General features: G+C 44.3%; 1 protein-coding gene across 1 annotated transcript in view; it reads right to left on the reverse strand.

Moving 5' to 3' along the window:
- The window catches only part of LOC126187687 (lachesin-like), a 542,701-nt gene that overhangs the window by 22,597 nt on the left and 496,192 nt on the right, over nucleotides 1–23,912 (reverse strand). Inside the window, exon 8 of the mRNA XM_049928927.1 lies at nucleotides 2,266–2,343. Within this exon, the coding sequence (XP_049784884.1) occupies nucleotides 2,266–2,343 (78 nt within the window). The remainder of the gene's footprint in view (nucleotides 1–2,265; nucleotides 2,344–23,912) is intronic.

Below are 23,912 nucleotides of genomic sequence, written 5' to 3' on the forward strand. Positions count from 1 at the left end.
TTGCGTATGACGTCATGACGAAGTAATTCCCACACGTTCTTCCCTGTTACAACAGTTTCCTACATGATGACTCCTCAGGGAAGTCATAACATGAGAACTGCCCTCTAATGATAAAGCTATGACTTCAAAGTGTACATTGTCGTAGTAAAAATGCTGTCGAAAAGAGAGTAGATGGCTACAGTAGAGGGGTTCTAATGTAGAGTTAGCGTTTATTTCATTGTCCAAATAATGCAACACTTTTTTTAAAGCAGGTTATTTTTATTCAGAATTGCAATATACCATATTATTCCCCACTATTTGGCTACAAAATCCTGTTTTTCAACATAACGCCAAGTTACTGTGAGGGCCTGCATACCTGCATCCTGCTACTCTACTGGTCGATGTTGGACCCACGTCATGCTACATCAATAACCTCCCCATCATCCGCGTACTGCTTCTTGCGGACTGCTTCCTTCATTACGCCAGACAGATGGAAGGTGGAAGGTGCGAGATCTGGGCTGTACGGAAGAACACTCCAATAAAGTTTTGTGAGTTCCTCTCGGGTGCGCAGACTTGTGTGAGGACTTGCTTTGTCATTCAGGAGAAGTTGGCTTGCATTTTTGTAGCGACGAACACTCTGAAATCGTATCATCAGATTTGAGATGATAGCACAATACGCTTCAGTTGATCGTTGCACTATGAGAGAGTACATTAAACAGAATAACCTCTTCAGAGTCTCAGAAGGCCGTCTCCATGACTTTACTGACTGAGGGTGCGGCTCTGAACATTTTCTTCGGAGGCGAGGTAGTGTGGCACGACTCCACAGATTGCCGTTGTGTTTCTGGTTTGAACTGATAACCGCATGCTACATCTCCTGCGACGATGTTCGACAAAATGTCGTCACGATCAGCCACGTAATACGCAAGCAACTCTGCGCATATGGTCCTTCATTGATCTTTATGGACTTCTGTTAGGCAGCAAGGAGTCCAGCGGGCATGCCACAACTGGTGGAGAGGTGTCAGCACTACCACCAGAGACATCCAGCTGTGCAGCGAGATGTTTGCCTGTGTTCCGTCGATCACCTCGAATGAGAGTTCAAAAATGGTTCAAATGGCTCTGAGCACTATGGGACTTGACTGCTGAGGTCATCAGTCCCCTAGAACTTAGAACAACTTAAACCTAACTAACCTAAAGACATCACACACATCCATGCTCGAGGCAGGATTCGAACCTGCGACCGTAGTGGTCGCGCGGTTCCAGACTGTAGCGCCTAGGACCGCTCGGCCACACTGGCCGGCTCGAATGAGAGTGTCCGCACGTTCCAACACTGCAGGTGTCAAAGCTGTGTGCGGTCGGCCGGCCGGCAGCAGATAGCACAGGTTTGCGCTACTTTGTTGTGATGAAGTCAGAAGCGTCGCGCAATGACTCATAGTGCTTTTTTTCACTGCCAGGTCACTGTAGACCTTCTGCAATGCTGTGGCTTCCCGCCAAAAGAAACTCAATGACAGCTTTCTATTTGGAACGCACCTCCTTTGCAGACGCCATTTTGAAGGCTACGTGTAGCATTGCCACCTGTTGGAACTTAATTAAACTATAGGGGCTGAGGCGGAAGTATTCCACGATGTCCCACAACAATTTCAGCATGTTTTCAACGTAAACTGGTCGGGAAAAAACTGTTGTAGAACTTATTGAGCACACCTCGTAGGTATTGTCTTAAATTGATCCACATTTACTGAGGGCTACAATTCATTAAAATTGGTTCCAACATCTTCTCTGCTCCAGATCAAAACTTTTAACCTTCCACGATAATAAGAATATAATTCAGTGTATTACGCACAGTATAACTTGGCCCTTCTCTGGGCGCTAAGGAATCGGTAATAAGTAATATGATTCCCGGCCCGTAAGAATCTTTTCCATCGTTTGTTTACATTGGTCACTAAACAATACAACAAGCCGTAGCATTATAGTAGGCTCTATGAATGCAATGTTAATTTCATTGAATTGCCTGCCCTGTGAGAAGAGAGCAGGTCCTATTGTTTCAGCTCGTAGCAGCCAATAAACTAGGCGGCGATCTCATACTTATGCTCGCAGCGTCCACTGAAAATGACATATTGTGCGGACAGTAGACAACTAGGAGAGGAAAACAGCGTCGATGTATAATCCTGCCACATGAAGCAGACAGTGAGTCATTATTGTATCCGGTGTCTATGAAAGCGTCAGCCAAGTACACAACGCCCCGGGCTACAGTAGGGGCCAGGGCAAGAGGGGATTGGGGAAGCAACTCACCCCTTCGCTCGGCTGCCCGCTGCTCACCAGCCCTGCGACCGTTGCCTGCACCCTCACTGTCCGGTGGTGGCTCCTGTCCTGCAACAGAAGAAGACAGCTCTCTGTACTTGCGTGCCATCTTACTAACGTTACACACAATCTAAACATACCAAGGGAGGTGGGCACAAATAAAACATACCCTGATGAGGAACAGGATTACGGATTGTAGGAGGCAAGAATTGTCGTGTCACGTTGTAAGAGGTCCATAACTAAGGAATTTATTGTTAGCGCACTCGAGCAGATGTGACTTCGATGGATTGCTCACGCGCTGCCTGCGATATGTATGTTACAATAGAAATGCAGACCCGAGAGCAGTGTCGGCAGCAGTAATAGTAATAGCTAGCAGTCGGACGGTTGGGTCAGGCCGCTGTTAGAGTGCAGTTGTCGATTTGAATAGCTCACAGAGAGCACTTGTGTCCTGTATGGAATTACTAAGGCCGGTCGTGGAGAACGATGGAAGCAAAAATTATTATTATTTATAGCCGCGCGCATATGTAATTTGTAACACCCGATTTTATACTATTGTTACATCATTTCCTATGTAAATGTTTTTAAAAATCTTTTAATAATAATCTTTCTTATTAAGATAACTTTTGACAATCATTCATCTGAATTTAAAGATTTTACTAATTTCTCCTATCCATGATCATCTCGATTATCGCAAAGAAAAATCAGTTTTTTTTATACAATAACAAAATCTAGTGGGCAGCATTGCACTGGGCTGTGCCAAAACAATTTCTTATAGGAGCAGATATATACGCGTTATCCGGCGACATAATTGAGGTAAGAATTTTCTGTTTATTCAGAATGACTTTTCAGGGCCATGACGCAGCATTGCTGACATCCAGATTTATCAGTTTAAGTTCACAGTCAGTTAATAATTGAAAGGTTACATACGAGTCACAATTTAATTGAGAGGTTAGTCACCATTTATTGGGAGGTTACGGAATTCAACTGTTGGGAGGTTACACTGGTCGTCAAGTGAACCTCCCAACAATTAAATTCCGTAACATTGCTCTCTGGTCTGCGATTCTATTGTAGCATACATATCGCAGGCAGCGCGTGAGCAATCCATCGAAGTTACATCTGCTCGAGTGCGCTAACAACAAATTCCTTAGTCATGGACCTCTTACAACGTGGCTGAGGTGCGAGCAGATCCTATTGACATTAGACATGACAGAGGAAGTGTGTTAAGCGAGACATCAGTGTACTTCTTGCTCATTTACATACACACCGGATGAAGAAATATCGCTTACGCTATTTCTGCAATACATCCCCAGGGTGATGGACAGAATCGCCCCTATGTAGTGCAAACACGGCATAAACACTATTTATAAACCGACGAAGAAGACGAAAGATTGTCTCAAATTGGGATAAGATGAAAGACACCCTCTTACAAAGTCATGAATTTACAAAATACCACGAACATGAGGGAAAGTCTATTTTGGAATGACTGGACGATGAATCAACGCCGAGATTACCGAAAATAAGAGGCATCGCACGTTGTGACAGGCGGACATTTAGGCCGTGGCGGAGCACGTGTTGTGTGAGACCGACCTGATAACAAAATTCGCCACACGGAAGCCATTGCTGTGGCGGAGAGTACCACGCTGGCTTGTTCAGAGAAGCCATAGAAATCTGCAAATATGTCAACAGCTACAACAAGCAAAAAGAGAGCCTCAGGGTAACGGATCCTGAATTCCCGTGCTATAGTAAATAACCGTTGCAGGTAGCAAGGGGAGAGCCACAGCAGTAATAGCTGCGGAGTTCGCCTGCTCAGCTGGTTCGTAACGTGCTCGCCTCCCATGCAAGCGGGCCTGGGTTCGATTCCCAGCCGGGTTAGCGATTTCTCTCCACTCGTGGAGTGGATGTTGTGTTGTCCTCATCATCATTTCATCCTCATTACCAGCACGCAAGTCGCCTAATGTGGCGTCGGGTGAAATAAGACTTGTACTTGGCTGCCGAACTTCCCCGAATGGTGCATCCCGCCCAACAATTCCATACGCTCATTTCCATTTCCAATGACGGCGGAAAAGCCCTCTGACATTGGCGTGACAGATACATACAATCTATGGCCGCGAGCTCGAATCCAATCCACTACCCGCAATGAACAGTGAAGCTTTGACAATACCAATCACTCGTACGGGCGAAACCGCAGAAAAATCTTTAAAAGTGGGCCAAAGAACGCGAGACAGAAGTCTATAGGCAGTTTGTCAATACGTGCAAACAAAATCCGTTACAATTTTGTTCTGCCGGCCGAGGTGGCTTAGTGGTTCTAGGCGCTACAGTCTGGAACCCCACGACCGCTACGGTCGCAGGTTCGAATCCTGCCTCGGCCATGGATGTATGTGATGTCCTTATGTTAGTTAGGTTTAATTAGTTCTACGTTCTAGGGGATTGATGACCTCAGAAGTTAAGTCCCATTGTGCTCAGAGCCATTTGAACTAATTTTGTTCTAAGTACGTAATGCACATGCCATCGTACAGTCGGAGGGTACCTTTTACACTGCTAGTCACTCTAATTATTGTTCCATTTATAAATGGTCCTTACACGAGATGTATGTTGGTGGCCATAGAATCAACAAGTTTACTGTTATCAGTCACGTTGTTTCATTTAATGTCAGTAACAGTCACGGTAAAGCCTAACCTAAAAATGTTCGCATTTAAGGCCATAGAATCGTTTGCAGTTTTGTCGCAAATGCTTGTTTTCTAAATTTTCTGAATAGTTTTAGGAGAAAACAATGCCTTTTTCCCCACTGGGATTCCCATTTGAGTTCACTGGGCATTTCTGCAATGCTCGCGAGTTCATCAAAGCCACGGGTAACAAATATAGCCGCCCGCCACTGAATAGCTTCGATGTCTTCCTTTAATGCGACCTGGTGGGTACCCCAGACAATCTACTAGTAATCAAGAAGAGGTCACACAAGTGTTGTGTACGTGGTCTGCTTCATAGACGAGCCACACTTTAATAGAAGTCTCCCAATAAACCAAAGTCAACCACTCGCCTTCCTTACATCCGACCTCACCTGCTTGTTCCATTTCACGACGCTTTGCGACGTTACGTCTTCATATAATGACGTGGTTGTGGCAAGCATTACAACAGTAATGTTCTCTAACTGTCACATCGGATAACTTTTTATGTATGCTGGGACTTTCGTTAAGTCGGCAGTGTAGTATTGTGTCGAACGTTGTCCGGAAAAGGAAAATGCTTGTTGGCCTTCGTCGCGCTGGAGTTCGTTTGAGTCTTTGTAAGTCAGTATTGGTTTGTGGGTAGAAGCTTTCGAGTCTCAAGGACGTTTACTCTATTCCAGCATAGAATATGCTCAAGAATTCAGCACCAAACTGCCGTTAATGATTATGGTCTGTAATCTGACGTGTCTCTTTGACCTTTCTTGTATACGGGAGTCACCTGCGCTTTTTTTCCTAGTCCCTTGGGACTTTCCGCTCGACAAGGGGTTTGCGATAAATGCAGCTAATTTAAGGTCGAATACTGAAGAGTACCCTCTGTAGAACAGATCTGGATGTCCATTTGAACCTGGTAACTCATTTATTTTTAACTGTTTCAGATGCTTTTCAGTGCCAGGGATAACTATTCCTCTATTTTCCATAAGGGTCTTCATGCGGCGGTCAAACACCAAATATCGTTGACCGATGAAAGGGAGTCTCCTCCTATTATGTCATACAAGTACTCGGATCTTCAAACGACCCTACATGAATGAATTAAGCCAAAGGGAAGTATCTGCATTCGAAGAAAAGCGCTATCACCAGTATAATTTGCCGAGAACTACAATGAGTTGATGCTAGAGGTCGTCGTTGATTACTGCCAACAATCACAAAAGGTGAGTTATCATATCGTTGAGAATTATCTGCCCGCTGTGGCATACAGAAGCCATATCTCCCTGTATCTGCTCTTCGGACGTCACAGAACACCGGAATTAGATTGGGTACACTACGTTTGGACACACAAACGTCGAATACGCTCAATGGGCTCTACAGTTCGCTGCACATGCCATTAAGTCCCGATGGAATGATCGAAAATAACACGAGGCGGTACCTCCATTTTTCCAACAAGGCGTGCTTCTGGCAGATGCTGAAAGTATTCTGCATTTCTGGATAAATACACGAGATTAAATAGGACCCCGATGTCACTACTATCTCTCACACTGAAACGGGAGCAGGACGTGCATGCGTTTGTGTACTTAACAGAACACCGCTAATGATGTGTACCTCCATCAAACCAACACATCACTCAAACACTCACGAGTTCATGGTGTTGATGAATTTGAGAAACACTCAAGTTCGTGGTGTTTTATGGCTCCCCATGTCTCGTGACCTCAATTAGTAATGCCGCTTACGAAATTTATGAAGAAATGTTTACAATAAATTTGTAAGTAGGCTGTTTATGTTTTCTTATTGGCAACGTTACGTTGTACGAAAATCACTGGCTGTGCTGTGTGCAGTCTGTGGCTAGTTTGCATTGTTGTCTGCCATTGTAGTGTTTGGCAGCGGCAGCTGGATGTGAACAGCGCGTAGCGTAGTGCAGTTGGAGGTGAGCCGCCAGCAGTGGTGGATGTGGGGAGAGAGATGGCGGAGTTTTGAAATTTGTAAGACTGGATGTCAATTATGAATATTAAGGTAAATACATTGTTTGTTCTCTATTAAAATCTTTCATTTGCTAACTATGCCTATCAGTAGTTAGTGCCTTCCGTAGTTTGAATCTTTTATTTAGCTGCCAGTAGTGGCGCTCGCTGTTTTGCAGTAGTTCGAGTAACGAAGATTTTTGGTGAGGTAAGTGATTTGTGAAAGGTATAGTTTAATGTTAGTCAGGGCTATTCTTTTGTAGGGATTTTTGAAAGTCAGATTGCGTTACGCTAAAAATATTGTGTGTCAGTTTAAGCACAGTCATTTATAAATTTTTCAAAGGGGACATTTCATATGTCGACCCTTAGCCGAGGATACCTCACTGGAATCTTCTGATTTTTTCTTGTAGTTTGTGTAATTAGTGTAGCTTTTGTTTATTGCTAGCGCGTAATTATAGAGAGAATTTCCTTTGTAGTTGTAGTTTTTCATTGTTGTACACAGTTGTGGCATGCATTTAGATTTGCACCAAGTTTTTCGCAGCTGCGCTTGCAATTAACTAGATATTATTTTCAGTGCTATGTTAATGTGTTCCCCTATTTTTCCTCTTCAAATTGTGTTTTTCTGTGTTGTCGTGTGAAATATTGTGATAATAATGGCGTGTGAAAAACGTAATACTAGGCTCCAAAGTAAACTGAGAAATGACAGTGAAGACGAAAGTAGTGTGTTAGCGCCACCATGTAATGAATTAACTAATGTTCAACTTAGTAATTTGGTAATTGTGCATAGGGAAATGGAGCGGGCGGCAAACAATGGCGTAGGCAGTAAAACAATTTGTAAAATTTTTTGTGGGGAGCATGGGGGCTATGTAAGTAGGCTGTTTATGTTTTCTTATTGGCAACGTTACGTAGCGCTCTGTACGAAAATCACTTGCTGTGCTGTGTGCAGTATGTGGCTAGTTTGCATTGTTGTCTGCCATTGTAGTGTTTGGCAGCGGCAGCTGGATGTGAACAGCGCGTAGCGTTGTGCAGTTGGAGGTGAGCCGCCAGCAGTGGTGGATGTGGGGAGAGAGATGGCGGAGTTTTGAAATTTGTAAGACTGGATGTCAGTTATGAATATTAAGGTAAATACAGTGTTTGTTCTCTATTAAAATCTTTCATTTGCTAACTATACCTATCAGTAGCTAGTGCCTTCCGTAGTTTGAATCTTTTATTTAGCTGCCAGTAGTGGCGCTCGCTGTTTTGCAGTAGTTCGAGTAACGAAGATTTTTGGTGAGGTAAGTGATTTGTGAAAGGTATAGTTTAATGTTAGTCAGGGCTATTCTTTTGTAGGGATTTTTGAAAGTCAGATTGCGTTGCGCTAAAAATATTGTGTGTCAGTTTAAGCACAGTCATGTATAAATTTTTCAAAGGGGGCGTTTCAAATTTATGGGCTGATATAGTAGAAAGTTACCTAATTCGGAGTTACACGCCTCCATCTCGATTCGCAGGTGACTGCTATACACCTTTCATCTGCGAAATACTGTCGGCATTACTAGAGGAAGTACGTTGACTACGTGGTGTCGTCACAATGGAGCACAAGCTGACAATAATATTCCTTCTAGAAACCAAATCGACTAGATGTTCGAGAGCGCGTGACTGGTCGAGGTGGCCCCCTATACTATTATAATGACTTGGCTGCCTGGTTTACATTCCCTCAACCCATTGTACTCTCCCCTGTGCCGGCCGCGGTGGGAGAGCGGTTCTAGGCACTTCAATCTGGAACAGCGCAACTGCTACGGTCGCAGGTTCGAATCCTGCCTCGGGCATGGATGTGTGTGATGCCCTTAGGTTAGTTAGGTTTAAGTAGTTTTAAGTTCTAGGGGACTGATGACCTCAGATGTTAAGTCCCATAGTGCTCAGAGCCATATTTTTCAAAAATGGCTCTGAGCGCTATGCGACTTAACTTCTGAGGTCATCAGTCGCCTAGAACTTAGAACTAATTAAACCTAACTAACCTAAGGACATCACACACATCCATGCCCGAGGCAGGATTCGAACCTGCGACCGTAGCGGTCACGCGGTTCCAGACTGAAGCGCCTTTAGCCGCACGGCCACACCGGCCGGCAACATTTTTCTCCTCTGTAGTGTCAGTCAGGTAGCGAGAGGTCAAAAGATTGTGACCGTTGCCCATTGAAGAAACGCATGCCATCCGGTAGAGTTAAGGGGAAAGAACATAAGCGTAGTAGAGGCGAAAGTAAATTCATTTTACCAACGGCACGGTCCGCGAAAGGGGAGAGTCGTTGACATAAGCGACTTTGTCAAAGGAAAGGTTATTACGGCCCAGCGAAACTGGTCGACTGTTCACATCTTACTGTCATGGGCATCTAAGGAAAATGGTTGAAGGACATTGAAACCACAAGAGGGCAACTAAGTATTGGACGGCGATGCTCACCTCAGAATGCCTTGGTCGGACGTTCGCTTGGTCTGTAAAGCAGGATGAGCAGCGTTCTGTGGCAGATGTGACGACAGAGTACAACGCTGGCCCTGCCACAGGTGTTCCAGAGCGCATCGTCCAGCGCACTGTTTTGAAAATATCACTCTGCACCAGACGACTCCAAAGAGCTCCTATGTTGAATCAACACCGTCGTCAATTACGACTGTTGTGCGCACGGGATCATCGAGGCTGGACGGTGGATGAATGGACACGTGTTGCCTGGTCGGACAAAACCAAGTTTTTGTTACACCAGATCAATGGTCGTTTCTTGACTCGCCGACATTCAGGCTGCTCGAAACATGCACTGCACCAGACGCAGGCCTGCTTAGGGGGTGGTATTACGCTACGGGAGATACTCTCCTGGGCATCCATGGGAACTGTGCTACCAACCGAGGCACTCTGTCAGCTGTGGACTACATGAATATTATTTCAGACATCTTGCATCTCGCATTTCTTGATGTCTTCTCCGACAAGGAGGCAGCTACCTGGAGGATAACTGTATTGCAACGACACGAAAGCTTAACTTCTTCTTGAGAAGCATGATAATAAAACTCATCTTGATGAGCATAAGATTCGTCTGATCCGAAACCAGTGGAACACATCTGGGGCACTACTGACTGTCAGCTGCGCCCCCACAAGCAACAAATCCATAATTTACAAGAACTGCGTGACCTGTTGGAAGACATCAGCTAATATACTTGCAGAAACAAACTTGGGACTTGTCGAAATCATCCCACGCTGAATCGGTGCTATATTTCATTTTAAATGTGAACCAACAGGCCATAACTCATATGGTCATAATGTTATCGGTATACATACATGCATGTAAAAGAAGTTACTGAACAAAACTGACTAGTTCATAACAAAACGTAAACTTACTGGCCCTATGGGCAAGTTAAAAGTCATCCCATGTTTTTTTTTTTTTTTTTTTTTTCATTCGTGTAGGAGACTTCGTCTTGAGACAACGGATTAATCTTTCTGAAACTACCCGGACTATATTACGACTGTATTGCCATATATGACTTTAGACTATAGAGGCTCATAACTCATGCCGGAAAATATGCGCCAAGTGGGATATATGGTTAAGAATAACTATCGAATGATAGTAGCCACTGTTTTAGTCGTCATTATTACACTCTATCCTGCCTCGGGCATATATGTGTGTGATGTCCTTAGGTTAGTTAGGTTTAAGTACACTACTGGCCATGAAAATTGCTACACCACGAAGATGGCGTGCTACAGACGTGAAATTTAACAGACGGAAGAAGATGCTGTGATATGCAAATCATTAGCTTTTCAGAGAATTCACACAAGGTTAGCGCCGGTGGCGACACCTACAACGTGCTGACATGAGGAAAGTTTCCAATCGATTTCTCATACGCAAACAGCAGTTGACCGCCGTTGCCTGGTGAAACGTTGTAGTGATGCCTCGTGTAAGGAGGATAAACGCGTACCATCACGTTTCTGACTTTGATAAAGGTCGGATTGTAGCCTATGACGATTGCGGTTTATCGTATCGCGACATTGCTGCTCGTGTTGGTCGATATCCAATGACTGTTAGCAGAATATGGAATCGATGTGTTCAGGAGGGTAATACGGAACACCTTGCTGGATCCCAACTGCCTCGTATCACTAGCAGTCGAGATGACAGGCATCTTATCCGCATGGCTGTAACGGATCGTGCAGCCACGTCTCGATCCCTGTGTCAACAGATAGGGATGTTTGCAAGACAACAACCATCTGCACGAACAGTTCGACGACGTTTGCAGTGGCATGGACTATCAGCTCGGGGACCATGGCTGCGGTTACCCTTGACGCTGCATCACAGACAGAAGCGCCTGCGATGGTGTACTCAATGACGAACCTGGGTGCACGAATGGCAAAACGTCATTTTTTCGGATGAATCCAGGTTCTGCTTACAGCATAATGATGGTCGCATCCGTGTTTGGCGACATCGCGGTGAATGCACATTTGAAGCGTGTATTCGTCATCGCCCTACTGGCGTACCACCTGGCGTGATGATATGGGGTGCCATTGGTTACACGTCTAGGTCACCTCTTGTTCGCACTGACGGCACTTTGATCAGTGGACGTTACATTTCAGATGTGTTACGACCCGTGGCTCTAACCTTCATTCGATCGCTGCGAAACCCTACATTTCAGCTGGATAATGCACAAACGCATGTTGGAGGTCCTGTACGGGACTTTATGGATACAGAAAATGTTCGACTGGTGCCCTGTCCAGCACATTCTCCAGTTCTCTCAATAATTGAAAACGTCTGGTCAATGGTGGCCGAGCAACTGGCTCGTCACAATACCCCAGTCACTACTCTTGATTAACTGAGGTATCGTGTTGAAGCTGCATGGGCAGCTGTACCTGTACACGCCATCCAAGCTCTGTTTGACTCAATGCCCAGGCGTATCAAGGCCGTTATTACGGCCAGAGGTGGTTGTTCTGGGTACTGATTTCTCAGGATCCATGGACCTAAATTACGTGAAAATGTCAGTTTTTAGTATAATATATTTGTCTAATGAATATCCGTTTATCATCTGCATTTCTTCTTGGTGTAGCAATTTTAATGGCCAGTAGTGTAGTTCTAAGTTCTAGGGGACTGATGACCTCAGATGTTAAGTCCCATAGTGCTCAGAGCCATTTGAACCATATTGAACATAATAATGTGGAACGTCTCACAGAATTCAGGCATCAGATTTTGTGGTCAGGAGCAGCAGACAAGTACTTATTTCCACATCCTTGCTCAACGACACAATTGAACTGCGGGCGTGAACAGTGACAAACTGGCAGCAGTGTTTCAGTTATGTGGGACAATGAAGATGAAATTCAATGACCTTGTGGATGAGACGCCGATCATTTTCGGTTTTTGAAATCTATTGATCCATTTACCTTCACGTCACACCTTCTGACAACTCTACCGCTGTGCAATTGTATTGTTGATATTCGCTTAAAGGGATGTAATATCAAATGATATGTTCTACAATAATATTCAATAACCAGTAAGAAATTAATTCTAGCGACTTGTAATCTTGATAATAATGCACCAGGATAAACAGAGGTATCATTTCAACAATGTTGTTTTCGTTGTTGTGGTCTTCAGTCCAGAGACTGGTTTGATGCAGCTCTCCATGCTATTCCATCCTGTGCAAGCTTCCTCATTTCCCAGTACCCATTGTATCCTACATCCTTCTGAATCTGTTTTGCGTATCCATCTCTTGGTCTCCCTCTATGATTTTTACCCTCCACGCTGCCCTCCAATACCAAATTGGTGATTCCTTCATGCCTCAGAATATGCCCTACCAACCGATCCCTTCTTCTAGTCAAGTTATGCCATAAATTTCTCTTCTTTCCAATTCTATTCAATATCTCCGCATTAGTTATGTGATATACCCATCTAATCTTCAGCATTCTTCTGTAGCACCACATTTCTAAAGCTTCTATTTGCTTCTTGTCTAAACTATTTATCGTCCACGTTTCACTTCAATACATGGTTAGACTCCAAACAAATACTTTCAGAAACGACTTCCTGACACTTAAATCTATACTCGATGTTAACAAATTTCTCTTCTTCAGAAACGCTTTCCTTGCCATTGCAAGTCTACATTTTATATCCTCTCTATTTCGACCATCATTTCAACAATGTGTATACAAAATGGCAGTGTCTGTGTTATTAAGAAATACGATGTAATGTTCCTTCGGACACGCATGCATATGTGGAGGCTCATTGAATCATAGTTCTTAATTACATAGGCACTGCTACTTCGTACTTATTCGCCAATACCGGGCGCTCGACTCTCAATATATATGTCCTTCCTGGACGGAAATATGCCATATGTACGAGTGCAGGTTGTGACACATGGAGAACGACATATGGTAGTTTGGGTCTGGGCGTGATTCGTTCACGGATTGAAGCGGTCAAGGCGACCGCTCGTGTAACACGGCAAATCCGTGTTCGAGTTCCGATCCGGCACAAATGTTCACAGTCGTCATTCCAAAATACAGCCGATAGTTGTTCATACTCGCAACTGCGAGTACGTTTCACGTAACAATATGTACGACAAAATAATTCTGCATGAGGAATGAAATATCAACCAGGATGACGGTATGATACAGGTTGACGGATAAAGCTATGACTGCACAATTACGTATCTGTAGCTAAACGATGATAAAAATGTGATTATAAGTCTGCCTTGAGTATTTATTCATACTATGTAGTGAACTTGCAAGGAATTATGAATTATTTTGTCATAAAGCACTGCTGAACCCTTCATCAGGAGTTCAGTAAGCATCCATTCAATGTAGTTTCAATATCACCGACGAGGAGACATCCTCAGACCATGCCAAAGGACACTTTGCAGCATGCATATACCAACACGTTTTAGGACAAATGAAGATGTAAATGAAAGGCTTTCCTATGAATCAAAGTGTGAAATGTAGCTCCCGACCCAAAATAGGTTGAGTTAGTGTTATTTTACTGGTAAAAAAAGGTAGGAAAAGCTACCCGGGTGCTACGGATTAATAAATTCAGTGAATATTGTAACATGATTATGAATCCGAGTCCTTTTTATTATGGATACAAAGTAACATTGTAAAATATAAACAAATATCCAAACCTCTTTTTTCTACGTCCTAATGATTAGCATTAGCCGTTAGGGAACAATTCACTGATAGTCATCACTAGAACATCAGCTCACTACGCTGTAAATGGAAAAGAGAAGTGGAACACCAGTCATGACCATTCTTGTCAGTTATGTATAGGTTTAAGTTTACAGCACATAGAGACCCCGCAGATTCGGCAACACTTTGCGCTAATAACTTTTTGTAGAAATATAGATTTACTTACTCGTTCTTTGTTCGGTAAAAATAAACATTTTGTAACTTTTTAAGACAATATGTAGACTGAAAATAAAAACGTGGTGAACTAGAAGTGCTAACACCTGTGCGTTGCAGATCATCGACAATTCCTACAGCACAATTTGTGGCAGACATATCGTATGGTATATTGATGACAGTTCACGCATCTGCGTATAAATGTTTTTTTAATACTGAAATATCGCTTCGGCGCATTATCCAAGGAAAATCTCGTCATGAACGTCTCTACGATAGAGGCTGAAATTTCCTCGTGTGAGATAACTTCAGGAGGAGCTTGTTAGATTCTTCCGGTCGTTTGTTGCGACTACTTGCGGAAGATACGTCATGTTCTCTCCAAGGAGTAGGATCTTTATTTCTCCAGGCTATGGTGCAAAGAAGCTATTTTGCTCTGCCATGAAAAACCGACGTTCAGTTTCGTTCCAAAAGATAACGATATACTCAGACTACTAGTTAGGTAAGCGTTCTGTTACCATGAGCGTTTTGTAACTTAATATGAATTAGTATTAAGGATATGCCTTATCTGCAACTAGGGCTGTATTTTCCGATGATGACGATCTTGACCGTTAGGTCCAGTAAGGATAAATGAGGCAGTTAATTTCCGACTGCGTATTTAGTACACATTCAAGGTCTTCGTAAACAGTCTGAAAAACTTGTAAGGGTGATGCAGGTTAGGTTGCGCTGAGAAATCATTGTTAACAAAAAATTCGATACGTTGCGCTATTTCCGAGTTAGTTAGCTTTGAAGGGAGCCCATCAGGTCTTTGCGCTCACAAATTCAGGCGACCCGCCAGAAATGACGTATTCTTCGTTTGGTTTCCAAAAACCAAACAAGAGATGGCCATGAACATGGAACAGTACTAATGATAGAACACGAGCCAACACAACACACCCTAACCTATAACACAGTTGCAAGCTTTTCAGACGATTTCTGACTAGGGAAGCTCGCCATCGCACCCCTCACAGATTTAGTGGTAATTAGTGGGAAAATGGCACAGTGGACAGCCCGTCGAAAACTAAACAAAGATCAAGCATGAAAACTAGAAGAAGGGGTACTGAACTGTGAAAAAGAGGCTAAGTAGTACTAGTCAACGGTCCAAGCTCAAGATATGCAACATCGAGCAAGTTGTTAGTGCCACCGTTTCTTGGCTGTGTGGTACGGTGTCCAAATGCGACGCGGCAGATGCTTGTTCAAGTTCTCTCGTCCCCCATTTCTTTCTTTTTTAACAAACGTACGAACTGTCCGTTTAACAAACGTAAGGAATGTCCGTACGGTCATTGACGTATCTTTTCTCCTTCTGTAGCCTTGGCAATTATCATACTATACGTAGCTTATAGAATATGAGTCAAGTGGAAAGAATATACTTCCGTCGCGAGTAAATGTGATGAAAACTGAGAGCACGCGAGATGGCACATAGACCTCTTACAGAAATGAAAACAACAAACAAATGGATGTGAACTATGTTACAACAAAGGATTTAAAAACTTCCAAAACGAAGCGCAAGAGTCACAACATGTGATACTTGTGTAGAGCAAGTAGGAGATGCGTACGTGTGGAAGTCCCTTCCTTATACCTCGCTATTGGAAGCGGACGTTATATGACGACACAGACACAAATTTGAACACAGCGAACAAACACGTCAACGACCGGACGTAATGTTCATAATTTCCTGAAAAAAAAAGTGGGCACGATGATGATGAGGTCCCATACTCCAAGGAGAGTAGGGGACGATGTGGGAGACACGCACCACTGTATTAGGCAAGGTCCGAGCGGAAGCAGTTTGCCATTGCCTTCCTCTGACTGTAATGGGCATGAATAATGGATGATGAAGATGACACAACAACACCCAATCATCTAGAGGCAGATAAAATCCCTGACCCCGCAGGGAATCGAACCCGGGACCCCGCGCGCGGAAAGCGAGAACGCTACTGCAAGACCACGAGCTGCGGTCTAGGGGGACTTGGGAATTTTAACACAGACATCCTCCTCCGCAGTCCAACAGTGTGTCTATATAGCTACGACATCGTTGCTATTCAAATGCAATCGTTATTGAACATCTTGCACTTGGACGGTTCATTGTTTCTATTTTCCTTATGTTTCTATAGTTCAATACACCCCCTTTCTGTTTTCGTGCCGATCCGTGTTCAGTTTTTGATGCAGTATCCACTGGACCATCTTACCATTAAATCTGAGGGGGCTTCGATGGGGAGTTTCCCCTGTGAGCACCACCTGTAAGCTGAACTATAATTGTGATTCTCGAAAGTTTGCCCCTTTCCTGAATTCGTGAGAGCAGCTGGTCATTGGTTACTACATCACACGACAATTTGCCTGATATCTGGCAGAAGCGTAGGAAAAACTTCGTGCAAAGTACTAACCAATGGCTGCACCCCCGAAACGTCATCGAGTCACCTATAATTAGAGATTTGGAACTTAAATACTGGCAATTATTTATTCAAAATCGATACAAAAGAGTTACATGTTTACACCTGTTACTGTCCTTCAAAGTAGTCAGCAGCGTTGTGTAGAACCCGTTGTTCAAAAATGTTCAAACGTGTGTGAAATCCTATGGGACTTAACTGCTAAGGTCGTCAGTCCCTAAGTTCACACCCTACTTAACCTAAATTATCCTAAGGACAAACACAGACACCCATGCCTAAGGGAGGACACGAATCTCCGCCGGGACCAGCCGCACAGTCCAGGACTGCAGCGCCTGAGACCGCTCGGCTAATCCCGAGCGGCGGAACCCATTGCCAGCGATGTGGAATGCGTAGTATACCGTTAGCAGAGACTGTTCTGCTGATGGTGCGAGTGGAGCGGTCTACTGCCTGTCGAATCTTTGGAACAGTTCTGAAGCGAATGCCACGAAGTGTTTCCTTCATCTTCGGAATTAAATCAAAGTCACAAGTACTTATGTCTGGGGAGTATGGTAGATGGTACAGTACTTTTCAGTCCCATCGACCGCGCATTGTCGTGCAAAATGATGGGTGGGTTGAGCAGAAAGTGTCACCGCTTCTTTCGCAAAGCTGGTCGCAGGTTATGCTCCAAAGACGCCTTCCATATCTCTGGCAACGGGTTCTACACAACGCTGGTGACTACTTTGAAGGACATTAACAGGTGCAAACATTTAACTCTTTTTTATCGGTTGTGAATAAATAGTTGCCACTATTTAAGTTCCAACCTAAGTATGTGTCAGTTTTTTTATAATTGCACAAGGCATCAGAGACCTCGTGTGTATTGGGAAAAAGTGTCCCGGGACACATAAGCCTATTGTCTGAGACTCTTTTGGTCCACACAGCATTCACTTAGACACTTACCGTAACGCTATTTTTCCTCTCTTGGGTGACACAAAAAGGCATTTTCCAAAAATCTCCCTAATGTGGGAATAACACAATGTCCATGAGGAGCTGAATCACAGATGCATGCCTGCAGCGACGGTAGTGATACCTCGTGACATGGAATCCACGACGCTTCGAAGTGCACGGCTGCCCGACGACCGTTCAAGATTCACGCGTATTAAGAGTTGGATAAAAGAAATGCACACGGCGCTCATAACTAACATGCGTTCCGTAGGACAAATGATGTGACCTTTTGGCTACAGAAGCATCATCGTATACGTTCATTGTTGCCAAAGCCATTATGACCCCTTTCAAGAACGATGGTGTTTCGTTTTGCTGAACGTACAGATCGCCATCTAAGTCTAGTTACCGTTCGGAAAAGCTGTCTCTGTGAGACGGTGAGGTGCCGTGGCAGATATACCGAGTGCACATTTCATCCGCTGGAAACACGAAAATTTCCTTCACCAGATGGTATTTTTCTCGTGCACGCAGGCGGATCGAGGAGTCCTATGCATACAATATTTCCGCGCTCCATCTGTCAGCCGTCTTCAGGTAAGAATGCTCCGAAGCGCCCACGTAGCGAAAGTAGACGTCCAACAGAACTCAGTTATGAGAGTAATTAGTGGTACAGTCCGGTCTACACCTACTTGCTGGCTACCAGTGCTTTCAAACATCTGTCCGCCAGACCTCCGTCGAAAGGCTGCCCTTTACAGCCTCTGTCAGCAAGTCTCTGAAAACAACTCGATCCCTCTTCGTGACGATTTGCTGTAGTGACAGATCTAGAACACCAGCATATGAAATGTGAGTTCAAAAGTTCAAAAGTTCAAAATTGAATTGATTCGTGGATTCCAACAAAAGACGGCCAATTCTTCCGCCACGGGATTCGTATGCTATCCGAAAGATGGGAGAATGTAGTGGCCAGCGATGGGCAATACTATTAATCATGATTTTTTTTGTAAGTTTTTCACAATAAAGCCCCGAAATTCGAGAAAAAACAGCGGAAGCAAAGTTGTAGACCTAGTAGATGGAATTATAGCTGCATTAAATACTATAAATTTAGCAGATGTATCACTTATGTTATGTAAGTATTTAAATAAATGTCATATAAATACAGAGAATGTTAGACCATTAATTGTGATAGAGAAAAACATAGCTCGTATTGTATAAATACAGGTTGTGAGTTTCAATTTCATGGCGATGGGAGCATGTAATCCAAATTCTCTGACGCACTACACTGGAGTAAGCTGTTCAAAATCGTATGAAATTATAACCAATTCTATTTACATTTATATTTCTTCGACATTCATTCGACTCAATTTTATTCTGTGGAAGAAGATCCCAGAAGGAATCAGAGAATACCAGGGAAGGGAAATTTATTATCATTTGTTAGACCAGGGAATCTTGGAAATGAGCTTACTTTGTGCATGCATAGGCTTCCGCAGCCGTTCTAATTTTCAAGAAATTACTACCGGGTATGGGACCTTGTTATGTTGTACACTGTCCAGTCACATTGTCGTCGTGACCTCTCAGATGCCTAAATGATCAACTTTTGCATCTTGGACCGCTCCTAGACATGCAGGTAGAGAGACAGTGAGGTTCTGGAACGTACCGAAAGAGATGTGGAGCCATGTCAACTCCAGTGGTGTGGCCAGCTGCGCTAGGTTTTTCGATTGAGAACCCATGGCACGAACAACCCGATCGAGGTGGTCCCACAGCTTCGCGACAGGGTTTGCATTCGGATGGGTGGGTGGCAGAGGATGGGGTAAACTCATCCTAGTGCTATTCGAACCACGTACACTGCGAATTGTTTGACTTGTTACATTGTCCTGCTGGTAGAGGCCATCGTGGCGAATAAACACAAACTGGTCCCCAAGGGAAGATGTATACTATGGTACCTTCGAGAATTATGAGATCACACAATAAATGCCACAAAAAAAATCCATAGACCATAACGCTCCCTCCTTCGACTTTGGGTTTGCTTTCACACGTTTCACACCATACACGCCAACGGCCGTCTGTCTAATGGAGCATAAAATGTGATTCAGCTGAAAAGGCCACCTGTCACCATTCAGTCCCGTTGTGGTACTGGCTTGCAAATTCCAGCCTTCGTCGCCGATGAACAGTAGTCAGCATGGGTGCACGAACGGGCGCCTGCTGCGGAATCCCACACGCAGCAACGTTCGCTAAATGGTCGTTGAGGTGATACTGTGGCAGCCCCTTGCACCTGAGCAGTCAGTTCCTCAACAGTTGCCTGCCTGTTCGCTCCTACACTTCTCCCCAGCCGCCGTTCATCCCTGTCACAGCGGGTTGGGTTGTTTGGTGGAGAAGACCAAACTGCGAGGTCATCGGTCTTATCGGATTAGGGAAGGACGGGAAAGGAAGTCGGCCGTGCCCTTTCAAAGGAACCATCCGGGCATTTGCCTGGAGCGATTTAGGGAAATCACGGAAAACCTAAATCAGGATGGCCGGAAGCGGGATTGAACCGTCGTCCTCTCGAATGCGAGTTCAGTGTGCAAACCACTGCGCCACCTCGCTCGGTATCCTGTCAGATATGGCCCGGTGTGCACCACAGTTGCATCGGCGCCGGTTTTGGATGGCGCCAATTTGCCACGCACTGTATACGCCAACTGCGGCGGTACGCGAACGGTTTACAAACTTACTCGTTTCAGAAATGATTCCACCAATGGCGCTAAAGCCAATGATCATACCCTTTTGGACGACTGAAAAATCACTTCATTTCGGCATCACGACAACCACTGTTTTCCTTAATATCTCGACACACTTTATATAGTCTCCACTGCTAGGGCTGCCACCTGTCGTCTGTAAATGGTTATTGCACGTTGACTTTGCAGGTATGTGGGATCACATTAATGTGACTGCGCCATGTATGTTCTGTAATACTTCGTGTGTCCAATAATTTCGAGGATTGCATTAATAAAAATTAGAGAAAAGTTGAGGTGAAGGGTTCCATGCTTCAGATGTTCTACATAGTTTTCCTCCCTTGAGTACAACGCGCAAATCATTCATACAACCATGTGAAACTATTTGAAAAGTCGTTCTTTCGGATGCTGTTCAACTCACGCGTCACTTCTTGAATATCCACTATGACGTCAAAGCGTTCATGTGAATTTCTGCACTTTGTCGTTTTGTGGTAGATTCATATCAGTAACACTAAGTATCGTCACACACTACAAACTTTGCACGCATTTTCGTTTCCTCCAAACACTCTGGAGAATGTGCTGAACACTTGACTTAGAGATGTTTTGATTTGGATTTGTGACATGGCAGCAGTGACATTCTACTGCTGCACGTTCAGTACTTAACACTGCCAGCTCAAAACTGACTCGTTGAATTCACATCTATCCTTCACACATTTTAGTTCACTCTAACACTGTAGTTACTGCACTGACGTTGCTTATCCGCCAGGAATAAAATCAGCCTGGAAAACTGGGCGGGCAGTGTATAATCCAATACCACGGCTACCATTACAACTGCATTTATCTGGGAAGCGTATTTATTAGTACATATTTAGCAGTTCATTATTAGTAGTTAGTAGCTAATGTACTGTCGCTTGGAAAAATTCTATTGAAAGTGTGACACATGAAACAAGTGTAATAACGAAACAAGAAAGAAAACCTGCGTCTTAATCTTAAAACGCCTGCCGATTTCCCAACGATGTAAATAAATTTGAAACTGTAATGGGCGAAAGGACGCTGAATTTAGTTAATATTGTGTATGAAAAAGACAAATGTAGTTATGTGTTACCTAAGTATTGTGATACTATACAGATGCCATATCTTAGAACGTCCTTGACATAATTCTGTGTCTGTGATACACTCCTGGAAATGGAAAAAAGAACACATTGACACCGGTGTGTCAGACCCACCATACTTGCTCCGGACACTGCGAGAGGGCTGTACAAGCAATGATCACACGCACGGCACAGCGGACACACCAGGAACCGCGGTGTTGGCCGTCGAATGGCGCTAGCTGCGCAGCATTTGTGCACCGCCGCCGTCAGTGTCAGCCAGTTTGCCGTGGCATACGGAGCTCCATCGCAGTCTTTAACACTGGTAGCATGCCGCGACAGCGTGGACGTGAACCGTATGTGCAGTTGACGGACTTTGAGCGAGGGCGTATAGTGGGCATGCGGGAGGCCGGGTGGACGTACCGCCGAATTGCTCAACACGTGGAGCGTGAGGTCTCCACAGTACATCGATGTTGTCGCCAGTGGTCGGCGGAAGGTGCACGTGCCCGTCGACCTGGGACCGGACCGCAGCGACGCACGGATGCACGCCAAGACCGTAGGATCCTACGCAGTGCCTTAGGGGACCGCACCGCCACTTCCCAGCAAATTAGGGACACTGTTGCTCCTGGGGTATCGGCGAGGACCATTCGCAACCGTCTCCATGAAGCTGGGCTACGGTCCCGCACACCGTTAGGCCGTCTTCCGCTCACGCCCCAACATCGTGCAGCCCGCCTCCAGTGGTGTCGCGACAGGCGTGAATGGAGGGACGAATGGAGACGTGTCGTCTTCAGCGGTGAGAGTCGCTTCTACCTTGGTGCCAATGATGGTCGTATGCGTGTTTGGCGCCGTGCAGGTGAGCGCCACAATCAGGACTGCATACGACCGAGGCACACAGGGCCAACACCCGGCATCATGGTGTGGGGAGCGATCTCCTACACTGGCCGTACACCACTGGTGATCGTCGAGGGGACACTGAATAGTGCACGGTACATCCAAACCGTCATCGAACCCATCGTTCTACCATTCCTAGACCGGCAAGGGAACTTGCTGTTCCAACAGGACAATGCACGTCCGCATGTATCCCGTGCCACCCAACGTGCTCTAGAAGGTGTAAGTCAACTACCCTGGCCAGCAAGATCTCCGGATCTGTCCCCCATTGAGCATGTTTGGGACTGGATGAAGCGTCGTGTCACGCGGTCTGCACGTCCAGCACGAACGCTGGTCCAACTGAGGCGCCAGGTGGAAATGGCATGGCAAGCCGTTCCACAGGACTACATCCAGCATCTCTACGATCGTCTCCATGGGAGAATAGCAGCCTGCATTGCTGCGAAAGGTGGATATACACTGTACTAGTGCCGACATTGTGCATGCTCTGTTGCCTGTGTCTATGTGCCTGTGGTTCTGTCAGTGTGATCATGTGATGTATCTGACCCCAGGAAAGTGTCAATAAAGTTTCCCCTTCCTGGGACAATGAATTCACGGTGTTCTTATTTCAATTTCCAGGAGTGTATAAAGAAGAATGCGTTACGGTCTTCTTCTGGAAGCGAACGGCTAAAGATGTATTTTCTGTAGAGCTCATGTATGTAAGTGTTGCTTTATAATATACGTATTAAATGTAGTTGTGTCTTTGTGTTTTTCTTATTCCTCCATGTCAAATAATTAAGAGTCTAACAGTATAAGACATTTCGTAAAGAGATTATTTTGGCCATCTGCCTTTCGTTTGTCGTAATGGCTCACAGACATCCATTACGCAAAGATTCGAAATATTAATCATTTACGGTGTTTACCCAACAAACCATTACAGTACATAGTTTCAAACAGTTTTACCAAATACCTGAAATTCATTACATTAAAGCCAGACAGATAACAGTTTAAATTTAACAGGGTATAAATTTCAAAGCTCTTGCCTGCTTCAATGCTATAATCTTTGCTCGTAAGATTGAGATATCTCTTCCTTGAAAATGTAAAATGAAATTAAATTTTACCAAACTCTTAAAAGCAGTTAATCTTTCAAATTAGGTCAGAACAGAATATGTTTACTAACATTGGGACAATACGCCTACGTAGGTGCTTATATCGTCCCTTTCCATAGCATAGTTTTATACCGGGTAACTTTCATATGTTTCTTTAAAAAGCTGTTTTTATAGTTTATGGTGGGAGAGTACTGGTATTGACAACCGGACTTACGCAAGGAATTAATTCAGTTTGTTTTTGCCTATGTGGCGCATTTTATTGCTACCAATATACAAAGTTAGTCGTTCACATGAGCAATTATCGACACAAAGGAGAGATGGACTATATAGTAACGTAATGGACAGTTTCAACAGTGTCATAACGGTCACTAGAACAAGACAAACAAGTGCTGACATAATTGTAACTGTTTCATCGGAGGTGCATCAGTTTTATTCAATATGGTATAGGTATATATTTCACGTTACGAAGATTGCCACCTACAAAGAGTACTGCCAACTGAAACGTTAAATTTCAAGAAGCATCGTTACATATTTTCCTTGTTTAACTTAATACTGTGGTCGCCCAGTTTTTTACGTATTAATTTTCCTGCCCTAGTCTTCTAAAGGCAGCCTTGCCCTC

Source organism: Schistocerca cancellata, chromosome 5 (genome assembly GCF_023864275.1).
Source record: "Schistocerca cancellata isolate TAMUIC-IGC-003103 chromosome 5, iqSchCanc2.1, whole genome shotgun sequence".
NCBI lineage: Eukaryota > Metazoa > Arthropoda > Insecta > Orthoptera > Acrididae > Schistocerca > Schistocerca cancellata.